The sequence below is a fragment of the Pimephales promelas genome, chromosome 7 (assembly GCF_988280905.1).
Source record: "Pimephales promelas chromosome 7, fPimPro1.hap1.1, whole genome shotgun sequence".
NCBI classification, from domain to species: Eukaryota; Metazoa; Chordata; class Actinopteri; order Cypriniformes; family Leuciscidae; genus Pimephales; species Pimephales promelas.
Genome location: NC_142775.1, coordinates 40927449 through 40946762, shown reverse-complemented (window position 1 = coordinate 40946762; position 19314 = coordinate 40927449). Strand labels below are relative to the sequence as shown.

The 19314-nt window shown below is 34.4% G+C and overlaps 2 protein-coding genes across 3 annotated transcripts in view; one reads left to right on the top strand and one right to left on the bottom strand.

Annotated features, from left to right (window-relative positions):
• Positions 1-1999: 1999 nt before the first annotated feature.
• On the bottom strand, positions 2000-15668 carry fancb (FA complementation group B). 2 transcript variants are annotated; one of them, XM_089133503.1, is made up of 10 exons: positions 15573-15668; positions 11531-12423; positions 9759-9944; positions 7874-7966; positions 6825-6953; positions 6203-6387; positions 4924-5285; positions 4065-4293; positions 3543-3939; positions 2000-2358 (listed from the first exon to the last, which is right to left on the bottom strand). In XM_089133503.1, exons 2-9 carry the CDS (start codon positions 12386-12388, stop codon positions 3549-3551), a joined length of 2433 nt encoding a protein of 810 aa, XP_088989629.1. In that variant the 5' UTR covers positions 12389-12423; positions 15573-15668; the 3' UTR covers positions 2000-2358; positions 3543-3548. The 2 variants fall into 2 exon arrangements, with proteins under 2 accessions (XP_088989629.1, XP_039525930.2); XM_039669996.2 differs by having other exon boundaries at positions 9759-9914.
• A 54-nt stretch (positions 15669-15722) lies between these two features.
• The window catches only part of mospd2 (motile sperm domain containing 2), a 32748-nt gene continuing 29156 nt past the window's right edge, over positions 15723-19314 (top strand). Inside the window, exons 1-3 of the mRNA XM_039669997.2 lie at positions 15723-15986; positions 16075-16132; positions 17222-17377. Coding sequence (XP_039525931.1) covers positions 15954-15986; positions 16075-16132; positions 17222-17377 — 247 coding nt within the window. The 5' untranslated portion in view covers positions 15723-15953. The remainder of the gene's footprint in view (positions 15987-16074; positions 16133-17221; positions 17378-19314) is intronic.

The window sequence follows — 19314 nt, the reverse complement described above, 5'->3', positions numbered from 1 at the left end:
TATTATATACACATATATATATATATATATATATATATATAATACATATCTACAATTTGTTTAAATCGGTTATATAATATATTTATATAGTGTATATACATTATATAAAGTATTTTAAAATGTTAGATGATTTTTTATATACAAGTATATTATATAGTGTAAGATTATATATATATATATATATAAATATAAGATTGTGAAATCTATATTTAAATTTAATTGTATTTTTATTTTTTATTGTACAATTTGATATATTAATGTATAAATATATTTAAAAAAATGTTAGATGTTAAAATATTAATATATTTTATATACTGTAAATAAAATATATAAATAGTTAAAACATTCAACATATTTTTAAAATATAGTGTAATATTATATAGATTTTTTAGATATAATATCATTCATACATTAATATTATATCAAATTGTACAATATTAATATTGTTTAATATAGATTTCACAATGTAATATTTTTTAATATATATTTAAAAAAAGTAAATTAAATCGTTATATATATAATGTTTTAAATATGTATTACATTATATATATTTAAACATAAAATAGTGTCATATTTATATATACTATATTAATATTTTAAAATGTAAAATAATATTTAAATATATAATATTGTGTTTTTTACACGCACGCACACACACGTCTCAATTGCTTTGTATTTTAAAGAACCCATAATAGTGAAGATCGCCGGTGAAAAGCATCTTCGGCTTCGGATCTTAATCACGTTGTCTCTCATTACGGTACGATGTAGATTTGTCTGTTTCCTCATGAATGTGACGCATAATCAAATGGCATAACCTATTAAATGCTGCATATGCTGAAGAACACTCTCATTATATTTCAAGTGTACTGAGCCAATTATTGGGGATCAACACTGCTAGGTAATAAAAATATTACAATAACCTGCACACATGATGTCCCTTCATAAAGCATCCATCCTTTCCTAAGCTGTGACATTTGAAGCAAACAAGCAAAAAAATAAAAATGTCACTTTTAAGGTGAACTATTTGTGGTTAATATGTTGCATAAAAATGTATTTTTTGCATAAAAACCCTAGGCATGTATGTATTTCATACAGTGGATACATTAAATGACTGTCACTTTTGATTAATTTAATATGTCCTTGCTGAATCAAAGTATTAATTAATGAAAAAAAACCTAATGATTGGAATTGATAGTGTACCAGATATATAAATAATACCAATATAATACCAGATACATACAAACACACACACACACACACATGTGTGTGTGTGTGTAAGCATGTATATATAAATATATGGGATGTTTTTAATATATAGTCTTCAAATAGTCAAACTAAAACTTGTGTACAGTGAAAATGCTGGTTTTTCGACAAATAAATGCAACAAAGAATTTCTTTAAAAAATAAAATGATTACTAGGCCATCACCCTCACCGTTCAGACGGATCCCAGACACGATCTCCAGACGGAGACGGATGCTGGTTTCCATGGCAACGCTGGCAGCTGCGAGGACACTTGAAGTGGATGATTGTTATGAATATTTGCTCTGGTCTGTCTGAAAACACGGTTTATCTCGTCGGTGTCAGAGTCTGGCGGAGGAAACGAAGTGAACAGATTAAGTCAAACGCATGTGGACTGTTATTAAACATCACATCATGGGGGTGATTACTGCACAGAAATAGAAACAGCAAACAAACACAAAATAATGAAATATTTGATGCAATCAACTGAAATGTCATTTTTTTTAGCATTTAACAGTAATGATTTACAATAATCTGTATGTATGTGCATATATGTGTGAGTGTATATATATTCATATACAAGTGTGTATTCATGTGTGTGTTTATATATATACAATATATAGGAATGTGTAGAGTTATGCAGGTGTGTGTGTATGCATGTACATATATGCAAGTGTGTGTGTGTGTGTGTATATAATACACTCACACACACCTGTATTTATGTATGTAAATTTGCAACACTGAATAAAATGAGACATCTTGAAGTAGAAAGAATAAAAGAGTATATTTTGGTAAAACAGTCCAATAATATTTGCTTTCTTTACAACTTTGAATACATGTATAAGGTGTTCAATGCAATCTTCAAAACAAGAAGCTTTTGCATCCAACTATTTATTGTGAACATTAAACAGGAATATTTCCAGCAGGTGACGGACAGACAGATATGGATGATCTGAACATGTTTCATCACGTGTCTGCCAGCAGGAGCGATGGGGTCGTGTGTGTTCTGTGGAAGTGTCAGAAGTGTTCGAGCCGTGGAGCCCCGGAGAGTCTGAAGAGGCATGAAGACTCGAGCTAAAACACACCGAGAGTAACCGCCTCAGCATTTCATTTCCTTCCTAGAGAAAATGCAAAGTAACATGGGTTATTTTTAGTGCTGTCAAACGATAATAATATTTAATCGCGATTAATCGCATTAATGTCACAGTTAACTCGAGATTAATCGCATTAATGTCATAGTTAACTCGCGATTAATCGCATTAATGTCATAGTTAACTCGCGATTAATCGCATTAATGTCATAGTTAACTCGCGATTAATCGCATTAATGTCACAGTTAACTCGAGATTAATCGCATTAATGTCATAGTTAACTCGCGATTAATCGCATTAATGTCATAGTTAACTCGCGATTAATCGCATTAATGTCACAGTTAACTTGCGATTAATCGCATTAATGTCACAGTTAACTCGAGATTAATCGCATTAATGTCATAGTTAACTCGCGATTAATCGCATTAATGTCACAGTTAACTCGAGATTAATCGCATTAATGTCATAGTTAACTCGCGATTAATCGCATTAATGTCACAGTTAACTCGAGATTAATCGCATTAATGTCATAGTTAACTTGCGATTAATCGCATTAATGTCACAGTTAACTCGAGATTAATCGCATTAATGTCACAGTTAACTCGCGATTAATCGCATTAATGTCACAGTTAACTCGAGATTAATCGCATTAATGTCATAGTTAACTCGCGATTAATCGTATTAATGTCATAGTTAACTTGCGATTAATCGCATTAATGTCACAGTTAACTCGAGATTAATCGCATTAATGTCACAGTTAACTCGCGATTAATCGCATTAATGTCACAGTTAACTCGCGATTAATCGCATGAATGTCACAGTTAACTCGCGATTAATCGCATTAATGTCATAGTTAACTCGCGATTAATCGCATTAATGTCATAGTTAACTCGCGATTAATCGCATTAATGTCACAGTTAACTCGCGATTAATCGCATGAATGTCATAGTTAACTCGCGATTAATCGCATGAATGTCATAGTTAACTCGCGATTAATCGTATTAATGTCATAGTTAACTCGCGATTAATCACATGAATGTCATAGTTAACTCGCGATTAATCACATGAATGTCATAGTTAACTCGCGATTAATCGCAATTAATTGCACATTTTTTTCTATTCTAAATGTCTCTTGAATTCATTTTATCCCATTATTTTTTCAAATTTTAATGCTCTTATCAACAATTATCTATTTCAAAAGTTTGCGTTCACCTTCATCTACAGACGAGCCGCTTCCATCAGAGCGACTTCATCAGCATCCAGCTGCCTGTCAATCATCTTCTCCACGAGTCTGCTGTAGGCGGAGCCATCCACTAGGGAGCGGAGCCTCGTGTGGCTCCGCCCCCGTTCCCTAAGCCACGCCTCCCTCCGTCTCTGGAGCGGCTCTGAGGATTCGGTGTTGGATTCCTCGTGTCCCGTCATCCCTCTCTCTCCGCACTGGAGCACGGACGACAGGTCCTGTATCATAGCGTTGATCTCCGTCTCCAGAGTCCGGCCCAGATCCGGCCCGGGTCCGCGTGACCTCCGGGTCTCCAGAAGCAGGATATGATGCGACGCAGGCAGGAAGTCACACAGCGAGTGCAGGAACTGCAGCAAACACAGGTGGTCCCTGTGGAGTCATACAGCGCAAATCATTTGTCTGTCCACAAATCAATCAAAACCCACAGCCAATCAGAACAGCATGTGGGCGGAGTCTCGCAGCAAGTGCACGCTATTGTGTGTGTGAGTCATTACATGCACTGAATGCTCAACAGCGCCTGGAATGGGGACCTCTGGTCCCAGTGGAAGAGTCTGAGGTCAGTGGGGTCAGCGATGATCCGCGGGTCGACGTCCAGCACCGAAACATACAGAGACTCGTGAATAAACCCCTGAACATCCGCGAGCGTGTGATCCGGACACTCGATGAGGAACAACCAGGAGTCCAACAGCGCAGTCAGACTGAGCAGGTCTTCTCTGGCCTCGTCTGAACACACACACACACACACACACACACACACTCAAATCAGATTTAAAGTCCCTCTGTGGAGAAGTTTTAAGGTTTTTGAGGAACACACTCAAGGGTTTCTCCATATAATGGACTTCAATGGGATCCAAAGGGGTCGAAGGTCAGATGTGAGTTTCAAAGTCTCGACACGATCCAGCCGAGGAATAAGAGTCTGATCTTTACAACAAAACACACATTTATATACTTTAACCACTAATGCTGGTCTTGCTCTCGCTGTGATGCGACACACATTACGAGATCAGGGTGAAAGGTCAAAACTTTCATTTCAAAATCGTCTAACATCGTTGTTTCACGTTTTATTTTTATCTATTTAGTAAATGGCGTTTGTCTCAGTCTTTGCATGTTCGCTTTGTAAACACTAGATCTGTTCTTACGCCTACGTCCCGCTTGACCTTTCACCCTGACCACGTAATGTGTGTCGCATCACAGCGAGAGCAAGACCAGCATTAGTGGTTAAAGTATATAAATGTGTGTTTTGTTTGTCTAGATCAGACTCTTATTCCTCGGCTGGATCGTGTCGAGACTTTGAAACTCACATCTGACCTTCGACCCGTTGGACCCCATTGATGTCTGAAGTGAACTCCTGACCTGTGTTGAGTTTGCTGTCCTGTAGCAGACGCAGATGAAACTTCCCCATGGAAATATCTTTGAGATCCACTGAGATTTTCCCGCAGAACTGAGAAACCCGAGAAGACCCGGATGATTCTCTGGTGCTGTAGTGGAGCATGATGGGACATTTGACGCAGCCTGAGGTTAATAAAGGAGCCAAATCAGTGACGGCGACCAGAGCAAGTGTTGATGCGGGACGATCCGAGCGTCTGATGTTCTTCTCCTCATCAAACGGGCCGAGAGCCACACACACATCTGACTCCGGGAACGGCAGGATCTTGGTGTTTATCACGAGAGCAGATCCAGAATCCACGACTGAAACACTCATATTCATTACTGACCTGCAGGAAGAGGCAAACCTGGTTTACATGTCTTGATATTGATGATTTTATCCACAAATCATCAATTTATCAGATTATCGGCATATTAGAATGATTTTAAAGGATCTGATTTTAAAAGCTGATTTAATTTTTACTGTATTTTTGATCAAATAAATTCAGATTTGATCACAGGAAAAAATTTCACTTTACTATATATTCACATAGAGAACAGCTGTTTTACATTGGAATAAAATTTCTAAATTTTTACTGTATTTTAGATCAAATAAATTCAGCTTTGATCACAAGAATAAATTACAATTCACTATATATTCACATAGAAAACAACTGTTTTACATTATAATAATATTTCACAATTTTACTGTATTTTTAATCAAATAAATTCAGCTTTGATCACAGGAATAAATTACACTTCACTATATATTCACATAGAAAACAACAATTTTACATTGGAATAAAATTTCTAAATTTTTAGTGTATTTTAGATCAAATAAATTCAGCTTTGATCACAAGAATAAACTACAATCTACTATATATTCACATAGAAAACAGTCATTTTACGTTGGAATAAAATGTCTAAATTTTTACTGTATTTTAGATCAATTAAATTCAGCTTTGATTGCAGGAATAAATTACACTTTACTATATATTCACATAGAAAACAGATGATTTACATTGGAATAATATTTCACAATTTTTATTCACAATTTTGGAATATCACAATTTTACTGTATTTTTGATCAAGTAAATGCAGCTTTGGTGAGACGAAGAGAGACTTCCAAAAACAGTAAAAGAAATCGTACCAACCCCAAACTTTTATAAAGTAGTGCAAATAAAAAAAGATTAAATGTGATTCATCCTTTAGATTATTAATCTTAGGACTGATTTCTAAAGACTGCAGTGTTACAGGAGAGACATACGTGTTATTCGTGGGTTTCAGGACGACACCGACGATCAAACTCTGTCCAAAGACTCTCTGCCAAACTCGGTCCACTTCCAGATGAGCTTCAGCACACTCAGTGTCTATCCTATCATCCAGGACATCAGGCTCTTCATCTCCAGCATCCTCATCTTCATCATCATCCCACAGAGAAACAAGCCCTTCCTACGGCACAGATAAAGAGAGTTCTTCTCTATATGAGTGTCAGTATTTCTGAAACGCCTCCATTGTATCCTGAGTTTGAACACATCACAATATTCCTCATTATAATAATTAATGCGCAGAATAAAGGGGCGGGGCCTGGGTAAGTTAGTAGTGTGTTAAACTGGCAGTTATGGAAAGGGGCGGGACATTTCTCAAACACACTCGACGCGCTCGACCAATCACAACACAGTGTGCTTTTCAGAAGGAGGGGCTTCATAGAGACAGGAAGTAAACAGAGCGTTACTGACAGACTGGGAAGAGAGGAGCCGCAACAATGGAGAATATAAGGGGAATAATCAACATTCAAGCAGGAGAACCTGTTCTAGGAGAGTCGGAAACACGATAATAACTCCTCTTTAATGCATTTTTATTTGATATTTCCATGAAAGTTGAAGAACCTGTTCTGGAGGGACAATCACATGTTCTCTTCCGGACACCAGGTCAGTCAAGGCCACTAATGACTGCAGTATGAGTCTGTCTTTGACCTCCACGTCTCTCTGAAGGTCTTCAAGGAAGTTCATGCCGCTCTAAAACAGCAGCAGAGAGGAAGACGTTTGAGAGGAATATCTCAATGCATGTCTAAAAACTAATTAAAACGCATTTAGTTATGCACTTAGTATTGAAGGAAAAAGCACCAAAAGTGCATATGATGTGAGCAGTATATTACTTAAGTCATATGATGCTTTGCGTTAAACAAACAAACACAATTTGTAAGTCTAAAACCATCATAAAATTTTTATTCTATTTCGTTTTTAAAATTTGAGATAGGCATTTTAATTTTTGGTGCTTTTGGACAGGGTTATTATAGTCGAAAAAACAATAATAATAATAATAATAATAAGTTTTAACTGAGATAAAATTAAATATTGAAAAAAAAAAAAAAGAATTAGCTAGTTGCCATTTAATATTTTTACGATGTACCAAAATGACTCAAATAAAAATTACAAACACTACAGACATTAAAAACAAAACCTAATAAAATGGCAAAAACACAAAATTACTAATTTATATTAGTAATTTTATATTAAAAATATGAAATATATTATTATTTTAATATCATTTTTTATCATCATTTAAAAAAGAAATAAAACTATGGTAACTACAATGATCAACATATTTACAGCGTTTAATAACCTTTGCTAATGTTACATAATAAAATGCTCATGTTCACATTAACTAATAACAGGAAAACGTTTAAATTAAACATTAAGATTAATAAATGCTGTAGAAGTATTGTTCATTTGTATTTCATGTTTACTAACCCAACTTTATTGTAAAGGGTTACCACAACTATTAATTAAAACTAAGAAAAGAGTCTACAAGAAAAGGTTCCCACCATTTTATGGATTTAGCTTCAATTAATTGGGTTTTAATTCAATTTTATGAACATCTGTATCCCAGGAAACATGTCTCCTTGTATAGAGAGGGTTCAGTAGAGTTGAATCACCTGCAGTCTGGACTCTAACGCTTGAACGGTGAGCAGAAAGTTGTCCGGCGCGGAGTCGGATGTGTTCGGGACGGCCCCGTCTGAGCGTCCACACTGCAAAACACTCACAGCTTTAACACAGCAAATATGGCAAGCCCTTTTAACTTTAATCATTCGCAGGATATGAATTCTTGATATCAACAATGCCATTTTTTGATATCAAGAATTTAATTATTGATATCAAGAATTAAATTCTTGATATCAAAAAATGGCATTGTTGATATCAACAATTGAATTGCTGATATCTTTAATTGTATTTTCACTAGTGAAATGTCACCATAGGCTGCCATTCAAAACCAATTGTTGATATCAAGAATTACTTGCTGAAATAACAGAAATACAATTATTACTAGTAAAAACCTTAATTTTTGATATCAAGAATTCAATTGTTACTAGTTGAAATGTCTATTCTTGATATCAACTATTGAATTGCTAATAGTAACAATGTTCATTTTTGATATCAATAATTTAATTTTTACTAGTGACAATGTTAATTTCTGATATCATGAATGCGATTGTTACTAGTAAGAAAGCCATTTTAGATATCTGAAATAATATTGATATCAGAAATACATTTTCAGATATCAAAAATGGTAATTTTTACTAGTAACAATTGAATTGTTGATATCAAGAATAGACATTTCAACCAGTGACAATTTAATTATTGATATCAGGAATTCACATTTTTACTAGTAACAATGTAATTATTGATATCAAAAATGATATTTCTACACTCTAAAAAATGCTGGGTTGTTTTAACCCAACTTTGGGTCAAATATGGACTAACCCAGCCGTTGGGTTAAATTTTTATATTACATTTTTAACCCAACATTTCGGGTTTGTCCATATTTGACCCAAAATTGGGTTAACACAACCCAGCATTTTTTAGAGTGTACTAGTTAAAAAACAATTCTTGATATCAACAATTCATTTTGAATGGCAGCCTATGGTGACATTTCACTCGTGAAAATACAATTACAGCAATTCAATTGTTGATATCAAGAATTCAATTATTGATATCAACAATTAAATTCTTGATATCAAAAAATGGCATTGTTGATATCAAGAATTCATATTCTGTTAATGAATAAAGGCTAAATCAGCTTGCCATTAGCAAACTCTTTTATTTCATAGAGGGCATTTAACTCAAATGTCAGTTTTGTACTTGATCACATTGTTAATTGACACAATATGAGTCAGAATGTCACATAATTGCCTATTTTTGTGTTTGTTTACATATATATATATATATATATATATATATATTAGGGCTGTGCAAAAGTTAATTGCGATTAATCGCATCCAAAATAAAAGTCTGTGTTTACATAATATATTTGTGTGTGCTGTATATAATTATTTCTTATATATAAATACCTATCCATGCATGTATATATTTAAGAATTATTTGTGCTTAAATTCTGTATATATATATAAATACATAATCTATATTATATAAATATAAATATTGTATATATGAATAACACATTTTCTTAAATATATACATGCATGTGTGTGTATTTATATATACAAAATAATTATATACAGCACACACAAATATATTATGTAAACACAGACTTTTATTTTGGATGCGATTAATCGGAATTAATTTTTGCACAGCCCTAATATATATATATATATAAACACATTCTGATTTTAAGGCATGATGGAAAAAAACGTTTAAATATGTAATTGTGGCGATCAGTGATGAGTTTGAGAGATAAGATGATGGACTGCAGGAGGACTTTAAGAAATGCCGGAGCATTCGATCAAACTCTACACAAGCGGGATGTGGAATATAAATGTTGAGTTATGAAGCGAAAGCTTAAGGATGAAACGGTTGACGCACAGAATACGTGACGCCGCACAGATCGGTGAGCGTGAAGTTCCTGAGCAGATCTCCGGGAGAGTCCTGATCCTCGAACACGAGCAGCATCTGATCCGACCCGCACCTCAGGAAGTCATCCACGAGCAGCACACACACTCCTGTCACACACCACGCCACCTGACACACACACAACACACACTTCTGAAACTGAAATCACAGAAAGACTGAGGTTTAATTCATGTATTTAAGTAGCACTTCATATGTATTCACACACACACACACACACACACACACACACACACACACACCAGTCAAAAGTTTTGGATCTGCAAGATTTTTAATGTTTTTAAAAGAAGTCTCTTCTGCTCATCAACAGAGCTCTTGGACGAATATAATATATACTAATATTAGCATACATATTTGATGCATGGAGACAGATAATAATAATCTGACATTTTCTGCCGCTTTGAAATGTTCTGGAGGAAACGCTAACCTTTAAATGCAGGTTTTAATAGTAAATCCTGTACGGTAAACTCCTGTGCTGTGATTGACAGGACGAGCTCTGCTTATGTTTATCGGTTATGAACGCGGAGCTGAAGCTGAAGGGTCACCAGCTGCATCTCGGCCCAATGAGACAAAAATAAAAGCGAAACCAGCCACGAATCGAGATTACATCATGCTCCTTATTTTCATTTATATCCTCAACGACTGACATTTTTATTTTGGTCTTTTATTTTATGTTCCAGAGTTTTAGAGAGCCTGGACGATGCATGAGGGGATTTCAAACAAGCTGAAAAAGTCATGAAAATAAATAAATAAAATCCGAAAATTTTCTGATATTGGCTAATACTAATAATAACAAAAAAAAACAACAGAGTTATAAATAAAAAACGACAAATAATAACCAAATAAATTAATAATAGTTAATAAATTAATTAATAATAAAAACTAAATAAAAATAACAGATAAATAAAAATAAATCAAGTATTGTGTACCTTCAAGTATAAAAATATTATTTAATAATAAAACGATAGTAATAATAATAATAAACAATTACATTCCATGTTACCAGAAATTATAATATTTTTGTTTAGTATTGTTGTATAATTTTATTAAGGTTAAAAAACGATTTTTTTTTTTTTACTATTACATTTTTTTAAACTATTATTTAATTGTTAATTTTAGTTCCTGTAAATATAAAAATGTTTAATTTAAAAATTAATTTGAAATAAATTTTACTAAAATACACAAGCTATAAGCATCTCTTCTCTGATAATGAGGGCGGGGCTATAATCTGTCAATCACACGAGATCCACCAATAGCAAACCACAACCATCCAATCAATTCCCCACTGACACAATCAAGCCCCGCCCACATCTGTTCTTGTTCCAGAAGTGTTTCACTCGGATATACGGACCAATAGAGAAATAAAGATGTTTAATGCTGAATTTAACACTTCTAAATCCCAAATAAACCTCACCTGGAAAGTATGATGTCACATCGCTCATGCTCCGCCCACAACCGCTGACGGACTGTCCCGTATTAGCATATTTCCCAAATTAGCATATTTCCCATATTAGCATATTTCCCAAATTAGCATATTTCCCAAATTAGCATATTTCCCATATTAGCATATTTCCCATGTTAGCCATGTGTATACTGTAAAAAAGGGTTAAAATTGTAAATTATAAACATTAAACAAGAGTTAAACGTGTCAGTTTCGTGAATTTTAACCAAAGTATGTTCCAAACTGTACATGAATATCCTAAAGAATCACACCGACGACCGCTCACCTGGAAAGTGTCGCTCCACACGGCGCAGACGTTCCCCTGACCGAAGCTCACGACGACGAGACGCTCGTTCCTCGGCGTGTGAACCGTCCGAACGCTGCGCGGATGCTCGTACGGAAGAGCGCAAACATCGCGCGGAAATCCGTCCTCAAAGCGAACCAGTTGTTTGGTGCTCGTGGCCGCCAGAACACGTGACTTAAACGATCCGCCGTCTTCCTCCGCGGAGAGGACCAGCATGCACTGCAGCACAGAGACGTAAGCGTTCGGCACGAAACATGCGCCGTCAACGCGTTCGGCGTCATCGATGAAATAAAGAGTGTTTTTCGCATCATTCGTAGTGCCGTGAATCACCAGTTTTCTTTTATGAAGAGGAAGTTCGCCAATAAACTTGATCGATTGAAACGGAATCGGGACTTCTTTAACGCCGCTCTGCGACGACGCATAGAAAACCGAGCTTTCGTGACTCCAAATCAACGTGGGACCCTCTAATATAGAAATATGGTCTCTGATCTCGTACGGTAACGCAAACTCGACATGAAGCTTCCCTCCGGCGGAGTACAGCACGTATTTAAACGCTGATGTCCTTTTCTTGCATATTCTCAGTAAAACACAAGGCACTTTTTGTCTCAGTTGCGCATCGAATGCCGAAGCGCAGTGAACGACGAGCGTCTCCGAAGAGCTTTCTCTGTGTATCGGGTGTGTGTTACGATCTGTAACGGAGAAGGTTTGCAGGGTTTGATCGAAGGAAAGGCGGAGGGAAGAAACTTCTGAGCCTTTGCGATGATCTCGGGGTTTTGAACACTGGAACGCGAGCACTTCCCCTCCGAACGCGAGCATGGAGACGAACCGCTCCGCCGCCATCGTCGCGTCGCTCCAAACGCCACTCGAAAGATTAGCTGGAGGAAAAACATGAAAACATTTGAGAGGATATGCATTGCAGCATACACATTTCCTAAACGTTTTGTGTATAATAGTGAGGCATGATATACAGGTGAAACTCATAAAGAAAATTTATTTTATTATTTTATTTGTTAATTCTAGTTCTTGTAAATATAAAAACGTTTCACTTAAAAATGAATTAGTATTGTATTTTGTCTTATAAAAAAAATACAAATATTGCAAAAATATACACGCAATAAGCTTCTCTTCTCTGATAACGAGGGCGGGGCTATAACCTGTCAATCACACGAGATCCACCAATAGCAAACCACAACCATCCGATCAATTCCCCGCAGATACAATCAAGCCCCGCCCACATCTGTTCTTGCTCCAGAAACATTTGAGAGGAAATGCATTGCAACATGACACATTTCCCAGGCGTTTTGTGTATAATAGTGATGCATAATATACAGGTGAAACTCGGAAAAATTAGAATATGGTGCAAAAGTTCAGTAGGTGAAACTAATATATTATATATAGACTCATTTCATGCAAAGTGAGATATTTTGATGATTATGGCTAAACGCTGAAAAGCTTTTCAAAATATTCTAATTTTGAATTTGGGTTTTTCATAATCTGTAATCCATAATTATCACAATTATAACAAATAAAGGCTTGAAATATCTCACTTTGCATGTAATGAGTCTATATAATATATTAGTTTCACCTAAGTTGAATTACTGAACTTTTGCACGATATTGATCTATGTGCACAATAAATCATTTAGAATAAACTGCAATATTCAACAACTTTTGATTAGATTCTTAAATGCTGTTGAAAATGATGCTGATAATGTGTTTCATTTTCAAATAACGCTACGAAGTGCTGCAAAAGGATTTATTATTTCTATTAGGGATGCACCGATATGAACATTGTGGCGCACATATACCGATAACCGATAATTCTTTATTTTTGAAAGCCGATAACCGATATATCGGCCGATAAATATAAATCCAAATTTGTGTGTAATTTTTGAGAGCCTGATTACAAAAACCTCACCAGTGAAAGCCACGTCCCAAACACATAATTATGATGTTCTTATTAACCGATATGACAGATTGAACCATATTTTCCTTTTTTTAAGTGATTCCAATCATATTTCAAGCAATTCAAAAGCTTAATGATGAACATCTGAAGAGTCTCAGCTGAAGGAGATGATACACCATTTATCGGCTTTAATATATCAGACAAATTTTCCTATTGGGCCGATAATGATAACATTAAACTGAACCGATATCGGCTGATACCGATATGGTGGCCGATATCTTGTGCATCACTAATTTCTATGTTTTGATTTATTTTTTAAGGCCTATATAACAGGAACAATACAGAAGCAAAGATGCTCTATATAGTAATAACCTGAGAAATTTAACGAACAATCTAACATTTAAAACAGAGAGAGAGAGGGCAACAAAAAAAAATTAAAATTGATTTTAAAGCAAAATATGATCTGGAGCATTTGTCAGATGAGTTGCGTAATTGTATGAGCAAGGGACGCACAATATATCGGCCACCATATCAGTATCGGACAATATAAGTTCATATTTAAAGTTATCGATATCGGTCTGATAAGAAAATTTGCCCGATATATTAAAGCAGTGTTGTGGACTCAGAAGCGAAGACCAGGAGACTCGGGCTGTATCTTCAGCAGGATTATTTATCGAGAACATCGTCCAGTCTAACTAAGGGAATCTTACATTATAGTTTATATACATTTCAACTGGGTGAACATAGTGTTGGCATGTAAATGAAGTACAGGAGACAGCCCATTTCCCAAGTCCTGATCTCATCATCAACATAACAGTCTCATTTACATATCCTGATAATAATATAATCAGCATAACTATTTAACCAGAGCCATTAAAGACAACGAGTCTCAGTAATCTCATTAATTTAACTTACAATAGATACAACAGGACTCTCATAACAGGTGATATCATCAACATAACCTTAAAATGTCAAATGTACATAACTCTCCAAGTTTATACTATTGTACTGGAACCTAATCAAACATTTAATAAACTATTACACTACAGCCGATAAATAATGTATTATTTCCTTCAGCTGAGACTCTATAGATGCGCACTGATCAACATGATGGCTTTCACTTCAAATCACTTCAAATAAGGAAATTATACAGGTAAAGTGCAACATGTGCAGCACAAGTCCGTCATATCGGCTATATAAAATTATGAGATCATTATAATGCGTTTTGTTTCTGTAATCAGGTTCTCAAAAATTATATAAATTAATTTATCGGCTAATACATCGGTTATCGGCTTTCAAATATAAACAATTATTGGTTATCTGTATTGGCCAAAATGTTCAAATCGCTGCATAATTTGGTTGAAAATTTAAGTTCACTTTTTTATATTTAGTGTCACTTCTGATATCAGGATTTTTTGGCTCATAGTCAGAATACGAAGAAAAAACAACAACTCGGTTTTATTAAAAACTGTGCAACTTGGTCCAGATGCTTATATAAAAATTATGATGCTTGTAATGTAAATCAATGAGATCTTTATAACAGTCTAGCATAATATTGATATGATATTCAAAATGCTTAGTTTTATGATCAAAGCGCTGTAGTTTTAACATATAATGCAATGCAATACAATGATGAACCATGGGTTCAAAAGACATACCTAGTCAAAATTATGTAAAAGTTATGACTTAGTTTGTTGTAATTTCGACTTTTCAGCTCATAATTGACTTTGTATGTCATCATTTCTTCTTTCGAGGTTATAAATATGGCTTAGTATGTCATAACTTCGACTTTTCAACTCAATTGACTTATGTTACATTTTAAACTTAGTTTCCATGTTATAATTATATCATCTGGCTTAGTATGTCAGTTTTGGCTTTTTATGTTATAATAATGGACTTAGTATGTACTAATTTCTACTTTCTGTGTTATTAATAACGTTGTGTGACACAATTTCGACTTTTAATCTCATTATTGAACTAATTTAGACTTTTAATATAATGGTTTACAAAATAAGCGTTTTTCCCAAATATGGCCGAAATGGGCTTCCATGGGATACAACATATAATTCACTATTAAATCCCGGAAAGGAAATGTGACAAAACTGATTTCATACTGTACCTCTGCATGACTTTCACGGTGTTTTACTCTGTGTTTATGATTCTCAAACGCTTCTCCTCTTCCTCGAAGTGCGCGCGTGTTTACAGCACGTCACGTTTTCCGGGTATCTCTTAAAGAAACAGTACTACAGTTCAATCACCGTTTCACAAATAAGTGATGTTGTCATAGGCTTTTACTGTTTTTAGATTGCGCACATGATGCAATCATTTGCCTTTAATTGCCAAAGCACATCAGAGGAACTTTATGTTGCTGCAAAAGCCTGTTCAAAGGTTAGTTTGACATATCCGAGCCAAAATGGCGTCCTCCCGCGTCCAGTTTCACTGAGTCTGGGGTCTATCCCACTGAACACCAGGCCACTGCTGACTGACAGTGCTGACCATCATGGCGGAGGCAGGACAGACGGAATCAGAGCAGGTAATTAGACAGCTAAACAAAACAAGGATTACGCGTTTTATTCTCATCTGAAATGGATTTATAAATAATATTTCGCCCTCTCTAAAAGGACATCGAGAGCAAGGTCGAAGAAACACGACAGAGGTTTAAAAGCGAGTATGTTGAGGGTGAGTTAGCAGCACGCTAAGTTCTCAAGCTTCACAATAACATTCATCACAGAAGTCTTGATCTCATAATTGCTTATTCATTCTGATATTAAATATGAAAAAGTATCCACAATGACACTTGGGACTTTTGAGGATCACGTGTCATTGATTATAAGGGCAATTGTTTAATATTTGATACCACAGCTTCAACTGTCAGTCAGAAATCAAAATTCATGTTTTATTCATAATGTTGATTTTTGTTTTGCTGTTGTACAAGTAGCACTAGTAAGGAATAAGTAGAAATACATGCAAAAAGTTAGTCTTACAGTCTTTGCATATTGTTTTATGACATTTCCTGGGATGTAGTATAAAAATATACTGTCATGTAAGCTTTTAAAACATTTCCTTATAGGTTTATAACCTGGCTAACTTGTATTGTGCAGTGTCGAGTAGTGTGTGGAAAATATAATGTATTTCTATGATGCAAAGCTGAATTTTAAAGTATTTTAAAAAGAAAACCATAATTTTAAATTGTTATCATATTAACACAATAGTACTGTTTTTTTCTGTATATTTTGATCAAACAAATATAGGCTTGATGAGCATAAGAGACTTCTTTCAAAAACGTTAAAAATAGTAATGTTTCCAAACTTTGGACCGGTAGTGTGTGTGTGTGTGTGTAAAATAAATAGGGATGCACCGATATGAAAATTTTGCCCGATTACCGATAATTCTTTGCTTTCGAAAGCCGATAACCGATATTTTGGTCGATAAATCGTAATCCAAATTTGTATATATTTTTTGAGAAGTCTCATCATTAAAAGTAATGTCCCAAACACACAATTATAATGATTTTTTTCATTATAATTTTACGTAGCCGATATGATAGACTATGATATATATATATATATCGGCCAAATTTTCTTATTGGGCCGATAACGATATTACAAATCAACATATACTGATATGGTTGCCGATATAGTGTGCATCCTAAAAATAAAATAAAATTATATGCATAAAGACAGATTTATGCATGTCTGTGTCTTTACTTCAACTAATTAAATGCAACTAATGAAACCCTGCACTGCTGTCACTAACTCGATCCCACAGAGTCCCAGGACAAATACGACAGCAGAGACGTGGAGAAACTCCTGCGAGATGACGCTCTGCTGGAAGGATACCTCACGTGGAGACACTTCGTGGTGGACGACACCTTAAAGATGATCGACGAGAGCTTGCAGTGGAGGAGAGAGTTTCAGCTCAACGGTTGGTGTGTGTGTGTGTGTGTGATGCTCTTTCACAGAAACGGGCTGAAATGAGGAAGTTACTCACATGCTCGACGGTTCCTGTCACGTCCTGGCCACATTTACCAAAAGAAAATTCAACTTATTTTTGGACTAATGCGATCTTTTGCAGTGTGAAATTATTTTAATGACAGTTTCCAACCCCATAAAACAATTTCTGAAGTACATCATCATTTTGACTTTCTATGTTATAAATATGAGTCAGTTATGAGATGAAAAGTCGAAATTGACATGCTTAGTATGTACTCATTTAATGTTTCTATGTTATAAATTACCTAGTATGTCATAATTGTGACTCTCTATATTAAAAATATGACTTAGTATGTCATAATTTCGACATTCTGTTATAAATAGTACTTACTATGCCATCATTTCAACTTTTCATCTCGTAATTGATGTAGTCATATTTATTACATAGAAAGATAAAATGATGACATACTTATTAGGACGACCAAACACGTCCTGGCCACATTTACCAGAAAGAAAATTCAACTTATTTTCGGTCTAATGCGATCTTTTGCAGTGCGAAATTATTTTAATGACAGTTTCCAACCCCATAAAAATATTTCTGAAGTACATCATCATTTTGACTTTCTATGTTATAAATATGAGTCAGTTATGAGATGAAAAGTCGAAATTGACATGCTTAGTATGTACTCATTTAATGTTTCTATGTTATAAATGACCTAGTATGTCATAATTGTGACTCTCTATGTTAAAAATATGACTTAGTATGTCATAATTTCAACATTCTGTTATAAATAGGACTCACTACAGTCATATTTATTACATAGAAAGATGAAATGATATGACATACTTATTAGGACGACCAAACACGTCCTGGCCACATTTACCAGTAAGAAAATTAAACTTATTTTCAGTCTAATGCGATCTTTTGCATTGTGAAATAATTTTAATGACAGTTTCCAACCCCATAAAACTATTTCTGACATATTTTGTGAAGTACGTCATAATTTCGACTTTCTATGTTACAAATATGAGTCAGTTATGAGCTGAAAAGTCGAAATGACATGCTTAGTATGTACTAATTTAATGTTTCTATGTTATAAATTACCTAGTATGTCATAATTTTGACTCTCTATATTAAAAATATTATTCAGAAAGTCGACATTATGACATACTATATTAAAAATATGACTTAGTATGTCATAATTTCGACATTCTGTTATAAATAGGACTCACTATGCCATCATTTCAACTTTTCATCTCGTAATTGATTTAGTCATATTATAACATAGAAAGATAATATGATGACATGACATACTTATTAGGATGGCATAATTTCGACTTGTCCAAACACGTCCTGGCCACATTTACCAGAAAGAAAATTCAACTTATTTTTGGTATAATGCGATCTGTTGCAGTGTGAAATTATTTTAATGACAGTTTCCAACCCCATAAAACTATTTCTGACATATTTTGTGAAGTACGTCATAATTTCGACTTTCTATGTCACAAATATGAGTCAGTTATGAGCTGAAAAGTCGAAAATGACATGCTTAGTATGTACTAATTTAATGTTTCTATGTTATAAATGACCTAGTATGTCATAATTTTGACTCTCTATATTAAAAATATGACTTAGAAGGTCAAAATTATGACATACTAGTTATAATTTCAACATTCTGTTATAAATAGGACTCACTATGTCATAATTTCAACTTTTCATCTCATAATTGATTTAGTCATATTTATAACATAGAAAGATGAAATGATGTCATAATTTCGACTTGTCCAAACACGTCCTGGCCACATTACCTCAAAAAGAAAATGAAACTTATTTTCAAACTAATGCAATCTGTTGCAGTGTGAAATTATTTTAATGACAGTTTCCGACCCCATAAAATTATTTCTGAAATATTTCTGAAGTACATCATA

Bases quoted from the DNA above. Each gene is read 5' to 3' on its own strand.
- fancb (XM_089133503.1), bottom strand. From the start codon at position 12,388: ATGGCGGCGGAGCGGTTCGTCTCCATGCTCGCGTTCGGAGGGGAAGTG. The intron at 6,954-7,873 runs GTGATTCAACTC...CTGCTGTTTTAG, and splicing joins CGTTAGAGTCCAGACTGCAG to AGCGGCATGAACTTCCTTGA. The intron at 5,286-6,202 runs GTATGTCTCTCC...CTCTTCCTGCAG, and splicing joins CTGAAACCCACGAATAACAC to GTCAGTAATGAATATGAGTG.